The 23,840-nt window shown below is 37.1% G+C and overlaps 1 protein-coding gene across 2 annotated transcripts in view; it reads right to left on the reverse strand.

The window, feature by feature from the left end:
- Positions 1-23,840, reverse strand: part of LOC105486455 (NBAS subunit of NRZ tethering complex) — a 390,628-nt gene that overhangs the window by 231,425 nt on the left and 135,363 nt on the right. For both annotated transcript variants that reach the window (XM_011749319.3, XM_071076257.1), the window contains exons 24-26: positions 20,014-20,199; positions 18,026-18,199; positions 4,646-4,779 (exon numbers count right to left, since the gene is read on the reverse strand). In XM_011749319.3, the coding sequence (XP_011747621.2) occupies positions 4,646-4,779; positions 18,026-18,199; positions 20,014-20,199 (494 nt within the window). The remainder of the gene's footprint in view (positions 1-4,645; positions 4,780-18,025; positions 18,200-20,013; positions 20,200-23,840) is intronic.

The raw sequence follows: 23,840 nt of genomic DNA on the forward strand, positions 1-23,840 counted from the left end.
CACAGTAACGTCGCTTCACACGCAGCTTGGGAAGCACATAGGCATGAAGATGCTCGCCTCAGAAATGTCCCTGACTGCTGCAGCCTCCACTGTGTTTCAAATGACGAATTTCTTGATGCCCTTGTACTTGGGCATGCATCAGGCACAGTTCATTCAGTGAACAGGCTGCATGTGGCCGCGGCCCTTTTTGGCACGACCATTGTTCCTTCTTTTCTTTGTCACCTTGGAGGAACACACCAGAGAAAGCAATGGTCTTATTAACAAGAAGTCCAAATAAAAAATCTTTGGACTTGGAAAATTAAAAATGTCCTGCTTTGGACAAAAAAACCCTCATTATTTTTAAAACTATCTGCCTGGTTTAAATGTATCTGACAATTAATCAGTGCAACTTACAAATATTATACTATCTGTTTACACTAAGTTTTAGGCTTTGGACAAGAATGATGAGTGGGATATATTCTACTGAAAGTCCTTCAGAAGATTATTCATCAGAGTTAACTTCCCTTAACATACTCAGTCAGCTCTGTGTGTGTGTGTGTGTGTGTGGGGGGGGGGGGGGGGGTTTTGTTTGTTTTGTTTGAGACAGGGTTTTGCTCTGTCACCTAGGCTGGAATGCAGTGGCAGGATCATGGCTCACTGCAACCTCTGCGTCCTAGGCTCAAGCGATCCTCCTGGCTCAGCCTTCCGAGTAGCTAGGACTAAAGGTGTACGCTACCACACTCAGCTAATTTTTACATTTTTTTGTAGAGATGGGGTTTTCCTATGTTCCCCAGACTGGTCTCAACTGATTCTCCCGCCTTGGCCTTCCAAAGTGCTAGGATTACAGGCATGAGTAACTGCACCTGGCCTTATTCAGCAATATTTTGGAAATTATCATTTTACAGCTCTATTATAATCACTTATCACAGATATTTGAGGTACAATGTTCTTCCTTTGTGAACTGACATTTACGAACATAATGAGTAAAGAATTTTTTAGCCAGATTAAATAATCTGCCTAGGTAAGATGCAAAAAAATTTAATTAGATTAAGTGATTGCTCATTTCTCAAATAGCAAATGGATGTATTTATAGCTTACCATTTGATAAATAACAACTATTTTAACCACTAAAAATAAACAAATAATCACCAAGAGAATATAAATTGAAAAACTTGGCATGAAGAACAAAGAGAACCACAGAAAATATTTTGAGCCCTATATTTTAATACAAGGCTAATTTGTAATTACAAGTTACTTAGAAAATTAAAAACATGAAATGCAATCATTAAGAAAGTAATGGAGTAACAAGAAAATATCAAGCCATTCTTTGTGTTTACATAAAAAAAATGTTAGATCAGAAACCAATAATCTGAAGCCAAGAAACGCTTTTGGCCATGTATACATGAGAGGCATTTCTTAGCCCATACACTCTTCAAAAACAAACATGTTAATCCCCTAACTATAACATCTACGTAGAAAATGTTTTTAATATCATAATCCTACTGATACCATGATAATCTCCTCAGAGCAGGCAAATTACTATTTAATAATTAATAGATAAGCTCTAACTGATATTTATGCTATTTGAGTTTAGTGGAAAACAAAGCCTAATATATTTACTTTTAAGAGTTACGCACATGAGTTGGAAGTCAGTGATTGTGCCTGGTTGACTTAGGAACAAGAAATGAGATATGAAGCTGACAGAGGAATCATAAGGTTCCCACCGAGCCCAGTAAGGAAGAAACTCCCTGCCACGCCAGCTCTCGGAGGAAGGAGGGGCTTCTGCATCTCTGGTCACACTCCAGGGAGGAGCAATTTGACTACAGACACACTGACCGCCTTTGGGTTGAGATTTTTAAACAATGGGAACAACATTTTGCTACAAAAATCTATTAATACTATCCAGTTTACCTGCCTTTGGCTGCCTATGGAAGGCCTACAGTTCTCAGAGACACACTTGTACACTCTGCTGCTCTCTACTAGGGATGTGAGGTAGCCTGTACTCACACCAGTACAGGTCTGAATAATACACAGATGCTGAGTCCACTCTGATTTACCTTTCCCTATATGAAGAAGGAAGGAAGAAAAGAGAGGGGTACAAATAAACTTATCAAGGAAAAAATATAAGAACATTCTTCAAAGGTCTGAAGGTTATGAATTTCCAGAATGGATGAGACCATTCAGTGAACACCACAATGAATTTACATATGAAACAGAAACACATCCTTATGCTATTTCCAAACACCAAAAATGAAGATATTGAAATCTTCTTTAAAAAAAATCCATATTTAAATAGGTATTATTCAGGATGCCACTGAACTTCTCAACAATACTAGAAAGAAAAGACAAGAGTAATACCTTCAAAATTCACAAGATAAGGATTCTAAGTCTATGATTCCATGTACAATTAAACCTTCTACCAAGTAAAAGTGTGCAATTATGGTATTTTCCTAATATGTGACAGTCTTTTAAAAAATACCTCTCAGGCAATCTTTGACAGGAAGCGATTTGACAGTATACTCCATCGAAATGAGGAAAAAGTGAAGAAAGAAGAAAGGAAAACCAAGAAATGCAATATGCAACACGAGAGAGAGGCAAACGAAGTCCCAGGATAATAGATGGACAGCAGACACAGAGAACAATTCATTCATACCAATTCCAAGAAGGATGTTTCAAAAGGAAGAGAGCGAGAGAAGAAGAGACAGATAGAAAAAAACAAAAACAGAAAGGAACAGAGAGATTATTAAATAGTTTTCACGACTGAAAGTAGTTTAACAGTTCTGTCAAAGCATGAGGGTGATGGAAAAAAAGAAAACAACAGAAAAGGAAATTATTCAATCCAAGAAAAACAGATAGTTGTATTAAAAGGAAAATAAATTACACCTAGTTCTGCAGTATAAACAATATTTACATAATCATAATGATGAAAACACTGGAAAATCGTAGGAGAAGTGGATATGGGAGAAGGGAAAGGACTTCCATAAAAGGAAGCCAAAATGATATAAAATTGCAAAATCAAAAAAATAACAACATGAGCATAACATTTTAAAGGAGGTAGGCAAAGACAAGGAAAAATCTACCAGCGAAAGTATTTGCTTTTTGAAGACAGGAATCCAAGGATGGGAAAAGTGGGCAGCAAACAGCTGTTTATCAGTGGATATTACTAATACCAGTCTTCTTATTCCGACTTTAACTATGTTCATACATTATTTATATTTAAAAATTAGAGGAAGATAATGTCCCTTTAGGCTCCTTTATTTTAGAAAAGAGCCTCCCCACGGCCCCATATTTTGTCTTCCTAAATGACACTAACTGTTTAAAGTACAAAGACCAGTTAACGCACAGAACAGCCCACATTCAGTATTTGTCTTACTCTTCATGGTGTTATTTAACTTGTGTCTCTACTTCCCCTATTAGCTGCAAACTAGAAGTTCAGCCTAAAAGACTAATCTGATTAGACTCACGGTAAACAACTTTAGCAAAAATATTTCTTAAGGGCTGCTGTAAGACCAGGTGCTTCATACTGCATCACATCAGGAGGCATATAAGGTCAGGCAGTCTGACTATAAGTGATGCCACCTTTCACGACTTGGTTAAGATGATGGCAGTTAGAGCTCAACTTTGAAATTAAAAAAAAAAAAAAAGTCACTGGGGTAATACTTTGGTATCATGCAAATAACCTTTTCTCATTAATCTTTCACCTGATTTCACTTCCACTAATGACTGCATGAATAACTATTTCACAGTAGATTGCAAAATTGGTGACTGCTATCATTTGCTACATAAGAAATAAATATTTCCTTTTGTCAGATATGATCCCCCCTCCCAAAATAAAAAGAAGAAATAAAAATGTCCTCAAAAGTAAAAGGAAAAGAGAGAAAAGAGGGAGAAGATAAAAAGAGAGCAAAGAGAAAGAGAAAACAGAGAATGAGGCTTTCTTGTCTAAATATCTGATTTTGTAAATCGGGAAATTAATGACCAAAGAAGTAAAGTGACTTGGCTAGAAGTCACAAAAGCTTAAAACAGGTCTGCTGGTATTTACCACTCTTTCATGTGTTGTTATTTATGTCCCCAGATGTGAAATTTATCATACATACTCAATTTAATAGAGGGATCAGAAGAATAATTGTTACCTGACTTCCAAAGAAAACACACAAATTTGACTTGCATACAACTAAATAATCCAAAAGCATATTATATACATTTGCATTTAAACACAAAAGCAGTTAAGAATTAGGTACATTCACTACTTAAAAGAATTCCTGTAGGCAAAGGCAAAGAACAAACAATTCATAGAATAAATATAATTAGTCCATAAATGTGAAAAAAAAAGCTTCATTAAAAACACAATTACTATCTACTGACTTATAAAGAGTAGTTTTTGTGGAGATGGTGGTGGTATTTTTGTTCATTTATAGAAAATTATCATGTTTGACAAAATTCAGAATTTAATTATAATTACAGTTGAACAAAATATAGAACTTCCCATATATTGGTAAGACAAGAAATGTTTATCCTAGGCAATAGGACTGAGGACGATTTTGTTTTCTTCTTTATGTTTTTTTCACATTCCTAAAATTCTCTAAGGTAAACATTTGAGGAAGCAACGTTTTTAACTGTTAGGATAAAACAACACAATTAAGACTGGCATACTGTGGATTCTTACCCATATCCTCTTTCTGGCAGACATTCTAGTATGTCATAGCAAAGAGAGAGTTGGTCATTTCGTTCACAGGTATAGATGCACTCTAGTGCTATTGCCATCAGTTGGTCCTGATCAGGAATAATTTTTTGCTGCAGCTACAGAAAATAAAGTATGTTGTATTAAATGTCAACAGATTTATAGTCAACTTTTCCATATCTCAATACTACTGTCAATAGAATATTAAATAGCACAATTAATCAACTATAGAAACAAGTCTTGATTTTTCTTTATAGATTTCTAGGGTCTTTAATAATTCTAACTGAAATCACATTTTAATTACAGAATCAACTATAAAAGATAATTTGTAACCCCATAAGCTGTGTATCAGCTGAAAACAGATTCTTCAATTTATGACCCAGTCAATATAGAAAAAAGAAACACTGTGAATTAAAAAGGCAATTCATTAGAACATTTCTAACCCTGGAGCCAAATTCTATGTGTTTCAGTTACAAAGTTATAAAAAAATTCCTTAACTGATATTCAAAGATGTTACAACCTATTACTTTTCAGTAGGCACTACATATTACTCATTTAACTACAGAGTGCTGACATTCTATTCAAAAGAAGTCCAATTGTAATAGAGTACTGTGCAAATCACAGAACACATTCCATAGTTCTGATGAAGAAAGATGGCTACTTAGGGTCACTTTCTATATAGAAAAAAGCATTTCCCATTGCAAACCACAGATTCCCATTCTTGGAGTATTTTCCAGGATACGAAAATAACCAATTGATTTTTGTTTTTCTCATCTATAAAGTGTGAATATTAACAATACCTTTCTAAGAGGACTATTGCAAGGATTAAATAAATTAATAAATATAGAAGGAAAAATACAGAAAAAAGTAAGAATTTGCATGCTTATATTATTAGCACCACAGCAACCAAATGAAAGTAATTTTCTTAGAGCTCTTTTCAACAACGAAATAAATCTAAGATAATTTCCATGATAATAGTCTACTAGTTTTCAATGTTTTAGTAGAAATTCATCAGTAAACACAAAAGAGATAGGAAAGTGATGGAGAGAAGCTACCAAACAAGGGCATTTTCTCAGTAGAAAAGCCACATCAATGGATGTAAAAAAGAAACTTTCAAGGTTACCAGGAAAACAAAGTTTTCCAAAGCTGCCGAATTAAAGGATTTATATACATATCTTCAAGGTACAGTTGGCCCTCCATATCTGTGGGCTCCACTTCCCTGGATTCAACCAACCATGGATCCAAAATATCTGGGGGAAAAAGTGTCTGTCTGCGCTGAACATGTACAAACCATTTTTTCTTGTCATTATTCCCTAAACAATATAGTATAAAAACTATTTACTTAACATTTACATTGTATTAAGTATTATATGTAATCTATAGAAGATTTAAAGTATACAGGAGGATGTGCAAAGGTTATTGCAAATACTACATCACTTTGTATCAGGGACTTGAGCATCCATGGATTTTGGTAGCCTGGTGGTAGGAGGGCTTAAGAGGGGTCCTAAGGCAACCCCCCCCCCCCACAGATACTGAGGGATGAATGTATTCATTTGAAAAATGTCATCTTTAACCAAGGTTGCCAAGTGACTAACTGGTAAAATAGGAACAAGCTGAGAGTAATAAAAATAAGTACTGTTGAAAATTAATAAAAACAGCTACCTTTTCCTGATTTATTTTTCCTTCTTTCCTGTGTGTGTGTATATATACAGCTTTGTTTTGTTTCTGTTTTTTTGCAGATACAAGGTCTCACTGTGTTGCTCAGGCTGGTCTCAAACCCCTGGCCTCAAGTGATCCTCCTGCCTCGACTTCCCAAAATGCTGGGATTATAGGCATGAGCCACCACACACAGTCCTCTGATTTCTTATTGTGTACCAGGTACCATTTCTAAGTGCTTTGTGTGCACTAATTCGTAAGTCTTCATAAAAATCCTATAAAATTAGTACTAGTACTATTCTCATTATACATAAATGAAAAACAAACACCCTAACAGGTCAAATAATTTGCCTGAACCCACAGAGCTAATAAGTGGTAAAACAAGGATTCAAAACAGGCAATTGGCTCCAGAGCCTAAACTAAGCAACACAGGCTCTTACAATCCTGCATTCAGGAAGAATGAAAGAAAATGAGAGAAGATATGGCAATAAAACACTCATATATGGTAAGAAAACATCCCCGGAAGATAAAAACACTGAAACCAATTTCAGTCAAGGAACAATTTGGGAAACCATTTGAAATAAAAGCCAAAGTCCTAATGTCTTACTTGTTCTCCCCACTTCCTGTCTTTCCCTCTGTGAGACGTTAAAGAACAACTTTTATTTATTTTTTTATTTTCTGAGACAGAGTCTCGCTGTGTTACCCCTCAAGTGCAGTGGCGCAATCTCGGCTCACTGCAACCTCCACCTCCCAGGTTCAAGCGATTCTCCTGCCTCAGCCTCCTGAGTAGCTGGAATTATAGGCACCCACAACCACATCTGGCTAATTTTTGTATTTTTAGTAGAGACGGGCTTTTGCCACGTTGGCCAGGCTGGTCTTGAACTCCTGACCTCAAGTGATTCGCCCACCTCGGGCTCCCAAAATGCTAGGATTACAGGTGTGAGCCACTGTGCGTGGTCCTAAAGAACCACTTTTAAGTTCAATGTCCTTGAGTCCATATTTGATCACATATGCTCAAACCTTATGTTGAGAATCCTTTAACAGTCTTTCAGTATGAAAGGTAAACAATAAACCTTTTGCCTTCCAGTTAAATGCCTCTATGGCCTGCTCCCATGAACCACTTACCCTTCTACATAAAGTTTTATTCCAGTCAAATTAAATTACTTGCACTTACCTAAACATGATATTAACCTGATTTTGTCTCCTTGTTTTAGTCTACTTCTACCTGGAATGTCTTCTTAAGAAGACATGTCTTGCCATGTCTAAAACCTATCCAATAATCCAGTTATATCTTCATTTGACTTTGACTTAAATTCAGCTTTCCCAGATGTCTACAGTCCTGGAGTATGCTCAATAGTTGCTAGTCCAGTGAGTAAGTCCTTACACTACTCTCATACCTAGATACCCTTTTCTCTCTGTATTCCTATGGCACATTTCTTTTCTTATGCCATTCAGTATATTTTTTAAAATATAATCTGTTGTGTCCATAAACCATACTGTTCAAATTTGTAAGACATTTTTCAATCTTTCCCTGTTAGAATCCCTATAAGATACCTAACTTCATATAGTCTAAGACACACTTTTTTTCATCATTCCTTCCCTATGATCTCAGTTGTCACTTTTATACTGTCATTTGCCTTTTCTCAAGCTAAAAGAAGACAGCCCATCTGGGACTTTCTAAGAAGTCAATGAAATGAGTCTTCCACACCATAGGCTGCAGATTATCACCCATACTGCATAAAAAGATAAAATACAAAAGAATAATAATTTCTAAAACATCTTAAAATTATGCACTATATACACTAGAAAAGAACACAGATGATAAGATAGGATACCTGGAAAATCCCAAAGAATCAAGCAATGAAAGAAATCAGTGAAGTAGCAGAATACAAAATTAACATACAAATAGCTTTTATATACACAAACATTAAACGGAGGAAATGAGGGCAGATAGTACCAACAGAGAAAACTTAAAACTCAGGAATAAATTTAACAAAAAATGTGCAAAACATCTAAGAGGAAAATTTTTAAGCAATCCTAAAAGAGATTTAAAAAGACATAAACTAATAGAACAACATCCCCTATTGTTGGATACAATGACTGAACATTAGACAAATACTGGTCTCCCTAAGTTAACGTACAAATTCAATGCAATCACAACAAAATACCGACAAGCAATTTTATGAAAGTAGACAAAATGGTACTAAAGTTCAGATAGAAAAACAAATACACAATAACACAAAAACAAAAACAAAAAATGGGGAAAAAACCCACAGAGGAATACTACCTCCTCAGACATTAAAACACAATAAACTCTCTGTAATTAAAATCATGCAGTACTAGTGCATGGACAGACAGACCAGTAGAATACAGAAACTCTAGAATTAAACCCATGTACAGATGGAAATTTCGGTGTATGACAAAGGTGGCATTTCAAATCACTAGGGTAAAGAGAAACTTTTTAATAAATGATGCTGGAACAATTACGTAGTCATTTGGGAAAATAAAATCAGATCCATGTCTCACAATACAAAAAATAAACTCCAAATAAATTGGGAAGAGAAAAATAAAACCATGCAAGTACTAGAAGAAAACGTGAGAGAATTCTTCCTTAACTCTGAGTATGAAATGGCTTTCCAACCATTACTCAAAATACAGAGGCAGTAAAAGATCGAACAATTTGACTACACAAAAATAAAAAAACGAAAACATTGTATGACACAATAAACAAAGTCAAAAGATAACTGAACAATTGGGAGAAGTATTCACAATATATGCCATAGACAAAGGGTTAGTTACACGAATATGTAAGAATTTCTAAAAATTAAGGTACAAAAGAACAAAAACCCTAGGCAAGAATGGAGCAAGGACAGGAATAAGTTCAGAAAAGAGAGATAATGTCTACCTAACATACCGGAACATGTTAAAACTCATTCGTAATTAGAAAAGTGCAAATTGAAACAACACTGAAATACCATTTCTCACCTATCACATTGGCACAAATTTTAAAATATGACAACAAATTCTGTTGGCAAAATTGTGGAGAAATGGGCATGCTCCTACTTGGTTGGTGGCAATGTAAATTAGAACAATCCTACTAAAGAAAAATTTGGCAATATCCAGACAACTCTTGCCTTTTTAAACCCAGCAATCTCCTTCCAGGAATATACACTGAAAATACACCAATAATTTAAAAATACATATGGACAAGGTTATTCATTGAAGCACTGCTTGTAATTGCAAAAATATTTGGAATGACATGCATCCCAATACATGGAAAGCTAGTGAGACTAAATAAGTAAGTTCTTAAAATTTTATTAGATTTAGATTTATATCCATATGTGGCTAGTGGCTACCATTTTGAATAGCATAGCTCTAGAGATACTTTTCAATTCCTGAGGACCATAGACCAAATTGCAGCCAAAAGTTTAAGGGGTTAAGTATGCCCTCCACAAACACATCTTGCTGGGACAGGAGTCCAGGACCTGCCAAGGAGAGGGGCCTAGTAAGCACCCGATACTTCCGATACTTTCTGGAGGATTACACCCTAGGAATAAGGGAGAACTAGAAATAGGAGAGTCTTTTCAAAACTTGAAACAGCTCAATCCCCGATCAGATTACAGGGACTTCACTACTCAGAGAATAAAATGACAAAGAGAGTGGAGATAACTTGCCACACGGGTAACTGGCGAAGGATAATTTCCATTTCACAGTATTGCAAATTAAAACCACAAGAAGATGCTACTATGTACACAGCAGAATGAGTCAAATTTTTCAAAAGACCCTCAACGGCAATTACACAGGTGTTTTTTTTAGAAAAATGTCTAGCCTTATACATTATGTGTAGTTTTCTGTTATGTATGCCGTATTTGTTTTCTATTGATGCCATAACAAATTATCACAAACTTGATTACTTAACACAAATTTATCCTCTTACAGTTCTGTAGGTCAGAAACCAAAATGGGCCTGACTGAGCTAAACTTCAGTTGTCAGCAACTGAATGTGTGTTCCTTCAGATGCTCTAGAAGAGAACCCACTTCCTTGCCTTTTCCAGCTTCTAGAGGGTGCCCACACTACTTGTCTCATGGCCCCTTTCTCTATCTTCAAAGACAGCATCACTCTGACAATTCTATAGCATCCTGACCACAGCCGGAAAGATCTGCTACCTTTAAGGACTCATGTGGTTGGACTGGGCCCACCTGGATAATTCAGGATAGCTTTGCCATCTAACAGTCCTTGGTTTAATCAAACCTGCAAAGCCCCTTTTGCCAGGTAAGGTAACATCTTCATAGGTTCAGGAATTAGGACATGGACATTTTGGGAGGCCATTATTCTACCTACCACACGTGCTATACGTCAGAATAAAAATATAATAAAGTAATATGCATACTTGACTATTCAAAGTCTGGTTAAGATTATCCTCATCCAACACCTGAACAATTCAGATCCTTTGATCATTTTAACTCTGACACTAAAACTCCCTTCTTACTATTGTTCGTCCTGCTTTTAATACTTTCCATACTTTTTCATTATTATTAATTTATACACTGAATGCTTATTTATATTTTTTTCATATTTACTGTTTCCTAAGTATGATTCTTTTTTCCCCACTCTTTATCATTCCCTCTTATATCTCACTACTTTCTTTTTGGATATAATTTCCTTCTTCATGAAGTACATCCTTGAATAATTCTTTCAGGATGGGTCTGTAAATGATAAACTCTGTTTTCAGTTATCTGTAAAAAGTCTTTTTTACACTCACATTTGAATGATAGTGTCTCTATGTAAAATATCCTGGGTTAGAAATGCAGTATACTATGTAGCTTAAAGGTTTGGAAGTCACACTACTTAGGCTTAAATCCCTAATGCATCAGTAAATAAGAAACATATAATGTGAGCAAGCTAACTAACTACTCTGCTTTTCTGAATCTATAAAATGCGAACAATGATAGCTATATAGTCATAAAAAACTTTAAATGAGTTAATACATGTGAAATGTTTAAAACATAACTACCAAAGAAAAAGCATTAAGTAGCCAGGCACGGTGGTTCATGCCTATAATCCAAGTGCTTTGGGAGGCTGAGCCGGGAGGACTGCTTGAGGCCAGGAGTTCCAGAGACCAGCCTGGGCAACGTAGCAAGACACCATCCCTACAAAAAGTTTTTTTAAAAGCATCAAGTAAATGCTGGCTATCATTAACTATTAGGTTGACTTAAATATCAAGGTTAATTTTACTCGACATTTAACACGTATATTATTTCATTGTCTTCTGGTATCCATTGTTCTTAAGAAGTCTGCTTTCAGATTTACGGTTTTCCTTTGACTGTAACTTTTGTTTACACTAGGCCACTTTTAAGATTCTCTCTGTGTCCATGGTATCCTTAAGTTCCATTACAGTGCATCCAAATATAGGCTGAACTATATTTCACTTATCTTCCTCAAGATCTGAATGCACCTCGTATCTTTCATTGATTTTAGGAAAGTCCCACGTTGAATACTGCCTGCTTATTGTCATCTCTAGTCTCTCTTCCTGGAATGCTTATTCTCTTTCTGGAACTCTTATGTCAGACCTGCTCTCTCTATCCTCAATGTCTTTTAACCCTGTATATTTTTCATTTCTTCACCTTCATGTGTAACAATCCAGAAAATTTCTTAGATTATCTTCAATATTTCAATTCTTTCTTCAATTGTAGCCAAAATTCTTTTGAATCCATCCATTTAATGTTTTGCTTTTATTACTACAGTTTCAACTATAGAAGTTCTATGTGCTTCTTTTTCAAATCTTTTCTTTTTTCACAATTTCTCCTTCCTATCTGATGGTCTTTATTTCTTTCCTCATATCCTAAATATTTAAAATATTCATTTTATAGCCTGCATCTGATCATCTATTACCAGAAGGGAAGGGGAGTAAGGCCTGCCACTGAGTTTTGCTCAAAGTTTACTTTCCTTTTGTGTTTTATAAAGTTGGGTTGTAAACTCATCTTTATCAAAGCTTTAAGAATCTTGTACAGTCTAGATTAAAGTGAGTCCTTCAGAGAGGTTTTGCTTTTGCTACTACCAAGCAAACTAGGTATCACCAGCCCATGTCCAGTTTTATCACAGGTCACAGAGGAGTATTAACTGAAAGCACATATTCATGTTAGGCAAGCTCGTTGTTTGACTGCTCAGAAAGCAACTCCCTGCCCCCACATTCCCCACTCCCCTCGAATCCAGAATACATGCCCAGGGAGCCACGCTCCTCTGCTGACTTCATGTGCCAACGGATAAGCAGTTTCCTACTCTACACTTTTATTGACAATGGATCCTTTAAAGAGCCCTGGCATTATACAGAAGTCTTATATCTTCTTTTTCTTTCATTTTCTGCATGATAAAGAGTCTTTAATTTTAAATGAGTATCAGTATACCAAGTAATAACATGTAGAAAGTTTGTGAATTCTCTTATCTGGTTTTGATTAAGAGAAACGAAATGTAGCCCAAACAATTCACAAGTATTCATTATTCTAACCATTAGCAAGAATAAACTCCTTTAAGGCTTTGCTGCAACTTCTCACAGGTTCAAGTAACCATTTAATATATTTTTTCATAAAGCCCATGACCTTCAAGAAAGTGTTAGAACAAAAAAAAACTATTCCATCCTTTTTTTTCTTCAAAGAAGTGTATTACTTTTTACTAGATCTAAGAAAGAAAAAGTCAACACTGATTCATGTGTACCTGAGCTAAAAGGCATAGGAAAACAGACAACATGTGCTCATTAAATTTCTAAGAAATATGAGGGGAAAAGATAAAATCTTTGGATAAGTTCTAAGTCTATACAAAGAAGCTAGATTTGCTACTCTCAAAAAGTTGAAAGACCGACTATATAATATACAGAAATAATTTAATGCCTTTTCACAAGAACATAACTTGAGCTTTGCTAAAGCTTCATATTCCACGAGGGCATCTAAAATGCCAGTCCATGAAACAGGTGCTCCTTTCTTCTGGAAGTTTCCAAGGATTTCCAGCCAATATGGCAAAGGTTGTCGAAGACTTCATCCCAGTTCTGCTAGAAGTAGGTCTGGAAGATAGGCATCTTCCTGTGGGTCTCCTGCAGTTCCGTGGGATCCCAGTGCTGTAGCTTCCTTGGCCTTGAACACTTTCTCCCTCTGTAGGCTGTTCAATTTCAGCCTGAGTTACAGCATTGGCCTGTTTCCTCCTCCTGTTCTTTTGCGTGGTACCCCTCCTCAGTGGATGGCTTCTCAGCCTACAGCATCTGCTGGCCAAGTGACTGGCCACAGCTGTGGTGACTCTGAAGCCAAGGCAAGCGCCCTAAATCGGCTCCAGGGTCAGCTGACCAGGTCACTCACGACCTACCAGAAGTCTGACTTCTGACTCGTCATTTCAAAGACTTCACCTTCTATCTGAAGACAGGTATTAAAATTCACTCCTCTACAGGTTTTCAAGACCACAATCCCTATCCCTAGCCACACCCTCCTTCTCATGAGTATTTCTCTAACTTCTACCTCTCTCTTCACTTTCGCCTGGTAGAAATTTCCCGTTTTCCTAAAAGTTCAACTATGCAGGTAAACAGATTTTTTTAAAATTAACATTTTAATGAATACTTCTAAATATTTTAGTGGTAACATTTTTAGAATTTCTAGTCAATGATATTGCCAGCTACAAAAATTTATATTCATCTTTATGTTTTTTGAGTTTTCTAAATATTCTATAGTAAGCATTAAATAAGAAAAGGTCATTTTCAAACTAAAATTGCTCACTGACATATGTAATCAGAAATGAACAAAAAAGATGGCACCTAACAAAGCTATGATACCTAGTGAAGTCCTATTTGTTAAAAGAAGAGTGAACATTTAAAGCAGTTGTTCCTGGTTTTCCATCAAAATCACGAATAAATTGTCAAACACGTACTCCAGGATGCCTCCGCTAATTTCTAATCCATTATATCTGGATTGAGCACAGAAAATGCTAAGAAAAATGCACATGGTTCTGAGGCACAGATACACTCAAAAATTACTAGTTTAGAAGTCAGAGAACAATATGAGAAGGCAGAAGCTTTTGGCCCCCAGTTATTCCTACCTAGGACTAGCCCAAGTTTCTTCCCAAGTTTCACTTTCCAAGGAGGAATCCAAGCAAAGAACAATGGCTTAAAATCAGAAAGGAGTGCTTTAAGATACTATTTTTAAAAAGAGGGAGATTCGAGGCACATGTGACGGTTTCAGAGACAAATGTGGCAGCTAAGTGTAGTGGTAGCACTGGGATACGTCTCAAGATCCATTTCTTTATCATTATGACTCTGGTCAATTTCATTATCATTCCCAAGTATTCGCTCCTCTCTTCCTTTGAGAGGATTACTCTTCACTGCCCCATTAACATCAAGCTTGCCCATGAGATGTTCTTTGACCTGTGAAATGTAAAGACGTAACCTAAGCTACATTTGGACTGAAGTTTTGTGAGCCACTGTGTGTATCTACTTTGTTCTTTTTCCTGTGCCACAAGAGAGAAAAGAGGAATGTTCTTTCTCCCTAAGTCCCCAAATGAGTAAGACATGGGACACAGCAGAGGCCAACCACAGCTGACATGACACTTGTGAGAAATAAATGTTCGCAGCCGTAAGCTACTAAGATATAGATGTCACTTGTTAATGTAGCATAACTTAGTCTATCCTGTCTGATACAGAAATAATTGCACCTATTACGTTACTAAAAATACTTTGTGCATGATTCATGGAAGCTCTGAGGTGCATTGTTTTTGCAAGTAATCAAGTAAAATACAAACAAGGCTCCCTGCACAATTTTAGTAAAGCAAACAAATGTAATCAAGTTATATAAAGCAACATAATAAAATACAGTGTGAACTTTATAACATTCAAAATAGAAGTCACTGTGCCAAACCCTGGCAAATGGAGCTGGGGAGAGCCATGAAGTCGGGGCGGGAGGGGGGCTCTTAGACATCATTTGCCTAATAACAGGAACTATCACAAAAATTTTTCCAAACCACAGTCGACTACATGAATCACACAAGGACAACTTATTACTTCTACATAAACACATGCCTATTTCAAAAACTCTCTCAAGCCCAACCCAAAACTACAAGAGCCTAACCATAACCCCAAGATTACAAAGCCCTATCTTACTGCAACTGACGCTTGCAAATCAGAACTCACCAGCTCTTGTAAGACACTGCCAGCACCAAAAAGATTTCTTTTCAAAACAACTTGCACAACCTCCTCTTTCCCCAGTAAACCCTAACCTATTCCCTTAATCTCCACACATATTGGAAGCCACTTCAGTCTGTATGCATGTCTTGAATTGCAGTCCTACTTCTCAAATATTGTTCCCAAATAAAATCTTTTCACTTAGAGATTTGTCTTGTTGTATTTTTTATATTGATACCAGTTTCAATCATTCAATCATTTATTCACTTGCCCTGCCAAAATTTGCTGACATTTGCTCTCTACTAGCCACCGTGCAATTCCCTGGTAATAAGGAGATAAGTAAGATCTAGAAGATATACACAGAAAGCAAAGAGAGAGAGAGACAAACATGTAAACAAATAAATACAGCACAGTATGACAAGAGCTATAATAGAGACAGAGTATGAAGACAGGGAAGTCACAGAAGGTTTCATAATAGAGAGAATCTTAGCAGGACCTTGAAGGATAGGCAGGTATTTGTTAAGTGAAGTAAAGGGGATCACTACTCCAAACAAAGGAAGCAGTTCGCAGCACACGGAGGGCCAAGAGTGAACCAGACAGGGGAGGAGTTAAGAAGTTCCATGTGGGTATCCTAGTGCATACATGGAGAGAAATAAAGCTAAAGGGCAGACAGGAAGCAGACAGCAAAGAACCTTACAAGCCACTCTAGAGATTCCAACATTTACCGGTCAGCAATGGTCAGTCACGGAAAACCTTCCACAGATTATGACATGATCACATGTATGTTGTAGAAAGACAGCAGTTGGGTTGGAAAGGAAAAGCCCAACAACATCACTGTTTCCTGCTTTGAGATTCACATATTTCAACAAAGGCAAATGGCTGTATGTTTTATTCAAAAGCCACATGCTAAATTGCCAAGTGAAAACAACAAAAAGTTGACTATATACAAAGGATTTACGGAAGTATAACACACAAGATTACTGGAAGGAACTTACAGTCACTTCTTTCTTCCTCATAAAACATTCATATTTAATCCATCTTGCTTCTCACAAAGTATTCTGCTGCCATAAGCCGTCCACCCTGATCTCACCACCCCAAACTTAAAATCAGATTACCAAGAGCAAACTGCTTAAGAGAAGAGAGAAAATTTTACATACCCAATTAACAGATATACTTCTGACAGATCAACCTTTTAGAAACCAAAACATATCTAACATTAACTAAGCAATGTTTTCCTTTCTATCTTGATTATACTGGTCCATGACCATGTATCTACCAGATATTGCTAATGACGGCCAGTGCAAGGGAACAGTCCCAGCCAGAATTTAGAATTGGAAGGAGCCCCAAATGGCTTCTGCTTGAACCCCAATCTAATGTTTTGAACCTTACTACAAAGTCAGCGCCTTCCGTGGCTCTGCCAACTTGCTTGCATACCCTCCAATGGAAAGGGAGACATTATCTCTTGAAACGGTATATTTGATCTATGGCTAAATTTTTAGGTTTGTGATATTGCCAAAGTATACTGCACTTAACAAAATGACTATACTACCAGGAAACACGAACAATCATTTGTACCCTTTAGAAATACAAAGCTATACATATATAGTAGTTGCAAGCAAATATAAGAATTACTAAGAATAATTACAAAATGTCATCCAGGTGCAGTGGCTCACACCTGTAATCCCAGCACTTTGGGAAGCTGAGGCGGGAGGATTACCTGAGGTCAAGAGTTCGAGACCAGCCTGGTCAACATGGTGAAACCCCGTCTCTACTGAAAATACAAAAATTAGCTGGGCGTGGTGACACACGCCTGGAGTCTCAGCTACTCGGGAGGCCGAGGCAGGAGAATTGCTCGAGCCTGGGAGATGGAAGTTGCAGTGAGCCGAGACTGTGCCACTGCACTCCAGCCTGGCAGACAGAGTGAGACTCTGTCTCGAAACAAAAAAAAGAAAGAAAAAAGGAATAATTTCAATATGTCTTATGATAACTTAAGAATTTGCATAAATACTATGAAGGTCCTCGAGGGCAGAAACGTTCCCTTTTCCTGTTTGCAGTAGGAAAAAGTGTAGTGGTTAAGGACACAGTTGTGGAATTAGAATACTATGTTTAAATCCTGGTTTCTCTATTTACTGTGTAACCCTGGGCAATTACCCTATTCACTTTATATCACAATTTTCATTTCTTGTAGTATTAAGATAATAAAAGTATCTACGCCATAGGATTATTATAAGGATTAAATGAGGTAACACTGGGAAAGTCATGTATAGAAGAATTCAATACTTGCCAACTATTAGTCTTCTTGATATTGCCGGTTTCTTAAATATAGTAGATGGCAAACAAACTTTGGAATGAAATCAATCAAAATAAACACAATTTTACAAACTTTCAAAAAATTTGGACTATGCTGTTAAAACTTTTTAAACAATAAAATGACAACCACTTGTTTTTCTGTTTAAATGGAAATTATCTGCAAAGCCTACTACAAAAATTCTATAAATAAAACCTAATCCTCTAGGGGGAAAAGTGCACAGACTTTTAAGAAGTTAGTTTCTACTTACATCTGGTTTGGAATGCTGAAATATCTTCAGGGGAAATTTTAAGTCCCCTTTAGCTAAAGTTACTAAATATTCCTTTAATAGCTCATTAGCCACACCAGGCGACTGTTTCTCACAACGATGAAGAAAGGGAACCATCCACTGGTAGGCACTTGTCACGTATTTGTTCTCGGAACACTGAAAGTACAATCAAGCAAAACAGACAAACAAGAATGAAGTTTAACTAAATGTCTTATTATATCAGACAGCAAGTTCTAAAGCTTACAGGTCCTCAGACTGATGTTAAACAGTGCAAACCTAACACTCTAAAACACACAGTCCAGTTCACCTCTCACATGTGGATTGACAGGTAGCAGGAAAATGAATCACCGGCTACTGGGGCTAGTAGAGCTGACAGCAGCAATATCACTATGGCTCATCAATATCACTATAGCTCATCAATATCTCTATGGCTCATCTCTTTACATCATAAGCAATGTGGGGTCCCAAGGAGCCTAAGCTCAGCTCTAGAAAACCAACATGCTGCTACTCCAGCTCAGTCATGAAATCGTCCAGAGCAAAGAGAAGGCATACCCAAAAAGAGAGTGAGTATAAAAAGAGACAGAGACAGACAGAGGTAACCTTAGATCAACAAAGGGTGAACAAAGAGTGAACGAAAAAAGTAGAAAGAGAGATAGACAAATAAGCACAGGTTCTAAAATAGGGGCCACTAGAAAATAGGGTTTCATCTAGAAAAGTCAGGAATCTCTCCCTTCTTTTTCCTCTTCCTCTTTGCCCCTTTATAACCACCTTTACAAAATTCCAGATGACAGAGATAGTTTCACTCATTATGGTTTCTCTTAATTATCCCTTAAAAGATACACCTAAAGCTCTTAAGAGGAGTCAACATACAACACAAATTAATTTTACTTAGGTAGATTATCAGGAAAAGAAACTAATAAGACAACGGGAAGGTAAAGCAGAGGGAGAGACAAAAGGAAGATAAGCCGGGCGAGGTGGCTCATGCCTATAATCCCAGCACTTTGGAAGACCAAGGCGGGTGGATCACCTGAGGTCAGGAGTTCAAGACCAGTACCTGGCCAACAAGGTGAAACCCCGTCTCTACTAACAATGCAAAAAAAAAATTTTTTTTGTTTTTTGGCATTTTTGTTGGTGGGCGTCTGTAATCCCAGCTACTCGGGGGGCTGAGGCAGGAGAATCACTTGAACCCAGGAGACAGAGGTTACAGTGAGCCAAGATCGCACCACTGCACTCCAGCCTGGGTCACAGAGTGAGACACTGTCTCAAAAAAGAAAAAAAAGAAAAAGAAAAAGGCAGATAAATATAAGATGGGGGAAAATGTGGAAGGGAAGGAGAGAGAAAGAGTCTAGGGAGGAAAAAGAACCTATCATGCAGCTGTGACTCTGCCCCTTCTTCTGGCCCATTCAACCTAAGCTGCCAACGAGCAAAAGACTAGAAAGAGCATTGGCAGCTACCAGCTCCACAGCACCATCCTTCTCACCTGTTGACTCTGCGGCCAGAGTAGAAATAAGGTCCTAATTTTGGGGAAAAAGCACAGAATGATCTAAGAATCAGTGGGAAAATTCTCTTAAACACACTAACCCTGAAGCCAAGATATTTTCTTCACACAACCACCCAGTCCTCTTAACCCTGATACTTTTTCCAGTCCTTGAAATTTTAAGTAATGGGAATGTTAACAAAGTGATAGGTTAGAATCACTAGCTACTTTAGAAATACACCTAACTAGAAGGGAAAAGAAAAGTTATATGGATGGGTCTGAGTAAAGGGCAAGCAAGGTATAAACACAACCAAAACAGTTTTATATGTGTTTCATAAGTTCTCCATAATATTTTATTGTGAAAAAAGTCAATCTTTTTTTACCGACTTCTCAGGTGTGGAGAACATTTCATCTTTGGTTTGAGACATATACGTATCAAAGTGCATAGAAAATGCTTTAAAGTGTTTAAAAAGGAAGTTAAAATAAAACCTACACTATTCATCAGCAATCTTAGTTTTTCAATGTCTTTCATCTGCTGGAGTTCTTTCAGGGTGAGAGTTACGTCACACCCAGCTTCATAAACCAATGTTTCCAGAGTAACCAAATTATCACAGAGAACCAGCAAACCAGGAATATTCCGCTCCATCCCAAGTCGAATAAGTGACAATGCACAGTCCACCTAAAATTGAAAAGCAACAATAAGTTCCTGAGGATTATATATTTCTCATCTATTCTAAAGCAAAAGTCTCCGGTACAGAATCTAATTCTTATAATCATTTATAAAATTACATTACCAGTAACATATGTTTTTTATTTACTGCAAAAACAACAGAGTCCTTTATCAAATATATCTGCATCAAACTGTTTCAAACGAATTAAACAATCAGCAAGAAATACAGAAGATAAGAGAAGGACAATGAACCTATTATAAATTTTTAGAGTGTTACAGTTCACAATGCAGCTTTATATATTTCTCTTTTTAATTCTTACATTATATTTACATAACAAGTAGAGAAAAAACACCTACCTACTAATGATAATGCCAAAATAACCTTAATTTTACTATTATCACTCTGCTTCCAAAAAGAACGTTTGTTTTGAAGGTTTTACTTTTATATTCCTGTTTAGTATCTATCCTTTCACACTCCCTCCCATAGAAAAGTCATTCAATAAATATTTGCTGAATAACAAAGGTACAAACACTTTCTTAGTCTCAATTCAAATATTTAGCCTTCAAAAGACAAAAACACAGAATGATATTCCTGAAGATGCTCAGGAAACAGCCATTTGACCCCTATTTCCTGGTCAAGTTTATGAACTGATATACCCTCTGAGTGATGGAGAAATGATCTAGTGTAGTCTAAAGCCATTATCTCTCAAACTACTTCTTACTCTCCTATTCCCAATTATTTATGAGGACCTACTATGAGATAAGCACCATTCGCCATTTCTGTTAGGAATACAAAACTGAGTAAGAGGAGGTCTCTTCCTTCAAAGATCTCTCAGCCTTGGAGGAAAAGACAACCACAATGGCCAAAGCAGAGTGCAGTGAGTGCTGTGTGTGATGCGGATCCCACAGAAGACAGCACTTAGCCAGCCTGAGAGGGTCCCAGAGGAGGGAACACTCAGCATGAACTTTAAAGAATCCAGGGGTAATCGTTAGGTGAGGAAGGAAGATTATGGGAAGGAGAGCAGTATGGAATGCAGAGATGCATGGTGAGTTGTGAAAGTACAATTCCATGTGACTGAAAAGCAGCTATGAAGGGAAGCGATGAGAAAGACGGCTAGAGTAGCAGGGACAGGCTGGATCATGAATGTTGTGTGTCAAGCGAAGGAACACGCAGCTGATCAGGAAAGCAGAGGATTTCTGTGTGAGACATGTCACAAATAGATCTACACTTTGGAAAGAATACTAAGCATTTACTGACTGATGAATGAAATGTGCCTGATGAACTGGAAACGGACTAGAGTGAAAATAGGCAGGCTGGTCAGAAGAATTTTGGTTACCAGTATTAGAGAAATTCTGACAGAAACAACACTGATTTCCCATTTATTGACTGATTAGTTCACACATTTATTCACAGAGAGTAAATACTTATTGCATAATTCCAATGTACTGGGCAAAAACAGTAAGGGGCTAAACTCTGACAGTGTTCCTGAAGACATACAAGAGAAAGAACATAACAGATAATTAAGCATATAGAATTTGTGCAATTTGGTCAGAGCAGATGAGAGATTTGAGTAAAAAGGAGTCTAGAACGATTTCTCATCTAATCCACATGAGAAATTCATATATACACGTGTGTGTGTGTAGAAGAGTACATTTATCAAAAGTAAAAATTGTGTATGTGTGACTGTGTGTGTCTATGGGAGTGTGTGTGTGGGAGAGTGTGTGTGGGGGAGAGTGTGTGTGTGAGCATGTGTGAGTGTGTGTGAGTGCGTGTGTGACAGAGTGTTTGTGTGTGTGTGTTAAGAGGCAAGGTCTTGCTATACTGCCCAGGTTGGAGTGCAGTGGGCTATTCACATTACAGCCTTGAACTCCTGGGCTCTAGTGATCTTCCCACCTCAGCAACAGAGAAAGGCATGTGCCACCATGCCATGCCTGGCTTTTCATTCTATATTGACCATGTTGCTTCTGAGGTGCCCATGAGACATCTTAATACAGATGCCCAATAGCAGGTCCAAGAAGAAGAAAAAACCTGTGCCAAAGTACATGTACTTCGTTGATGATGATATTTGAGAATTGTCAGCACACACATCGTAGAACAATATTTAGGGAGAGGGACCTAAATGAGTCACAACTGCAGACTCTCCTCTAGTAATAACAGTAGCACGCTGGGCAATAGCAATAATTAAGGGATAAGGCCAAACAATATGAGCCCTAGGATGAGACTACAATGAATGGCTAAGACAACACAAGAAACACCTTAAATAATATCACAGAAGCCGAAGAAGAACTACAAGAAAGAAACAGTGAAGAGTGTCAAAAAGTAAGGATGTTAAACCACAAATGAAGGGAATATGACATTAAGAGGCAGACTGAGGTGGGCTATCAGACTTACTGAGTGTGGTCTCAGTGGGGCAGTGGGAGTCACCAGGCTGTGGGGAAATGAGGAGTAAACAAAAAGCAGAGTGGCTATTTCTGAGCTGAACTGTGACAGAAATAAAAAGCAAAAAAAAAAAAAAAGCAGCAGCAGCAGCAGCCAAGAAGAATATGGCTCTACATTTTTATTTATAAAATGCAAGGGATGTGAATTTTATGCCTACAAAAAGGGGAGGGGCAGAGAGAGTAGACCCAGTATAGAAGGGGAGGTAAAAGATACAAGCCAGAGAAAACAGATGGCTGAGAAAGCCAATCTAAGCAGGTGGGACTATGGAATCTAGAGCAAGGTAAGGAAAGAAAGTGGTTCTGACCAAAAGAGGAGAGCCCTCTTCCTCAGGAAAAGCTGGAAGGAGCAAGTGCAAATGGAATGGAGTTCTCAAATTTTCAAATAAAATACAAAGCCAGATCATGTTCTGAGACTGATGAGGGAAGTGGTGGGGTAAAAGGAGTAGAGGAGAAGGGGAATACGGGGCAGCAATGTAATGCCAAGAAAAAATGCCAGGCAATAATAAAGGCCCACTCACAGCCCTTCAAAGACCTAGGGAAGGACAAGTGAAGATGAAGTGAAGGAAGAAGAAATGCATTTCAGTTGGAAAGAGTGGTCCAAATAAATACAAGGGGAGAACAGTAGAGGGAGGTACAGTATGAGGCAAAACATGGGGATTCTCGCAGTACTTCAACAGATACATGTTTTTTTAACTTAATGCCTACTAATAAAAACAAAGTTCAAGTCTGAAAGAATACATCTACCTTTATAACAACTTAAAAAAAAAACAACAACAACTCTATCTCCAATGAATTCTCAGAAAGCATTAAGAAAACTTGATGCATAGAGCACAGTTTTGTGCAAGTGATAGTCTGAACATACATCAGCAATTTGGAATATACTCACCAATTTTGTGATCCAAACTCGTATTTTTAATATCAACTTTATATCTGTTGCCTTCCCAAATACTTACTGAAGTATAAATGTTTTAAAACAAAATTACTGACACTTTAACTGAAAGTAGGCTCTAATACAACTTACAGAACGATATCATATACCCTAAGCCCTTGCCAGATAAAATTCACCACAATAAACATTTTCCTAAACCAACAAACAAGTTTTGCTAAAGGCACTAAGGAAAAAGAAGTCCCACATCAATTAAATCTCTAAAAATGAAAAAGATAAAACTATGTCAGATATCACTTTGATCATAGCATAACCCACATGAAAC

The sequence above is a fragment of the Macaca nemestrina genome, chromosome 13, assembly GCF_043159975.1.
Source record: "Macaca nemestrina isolate mMacNem1 chromosome 13, mMacNem.hap1, whole genome shotgun sequence".
Lineage (NCBI taxonomy): Eukaryota > Metazoa > Chordata > Mammalia > Primates > Cercopithecidae > Macaca > Macaca nemestrina.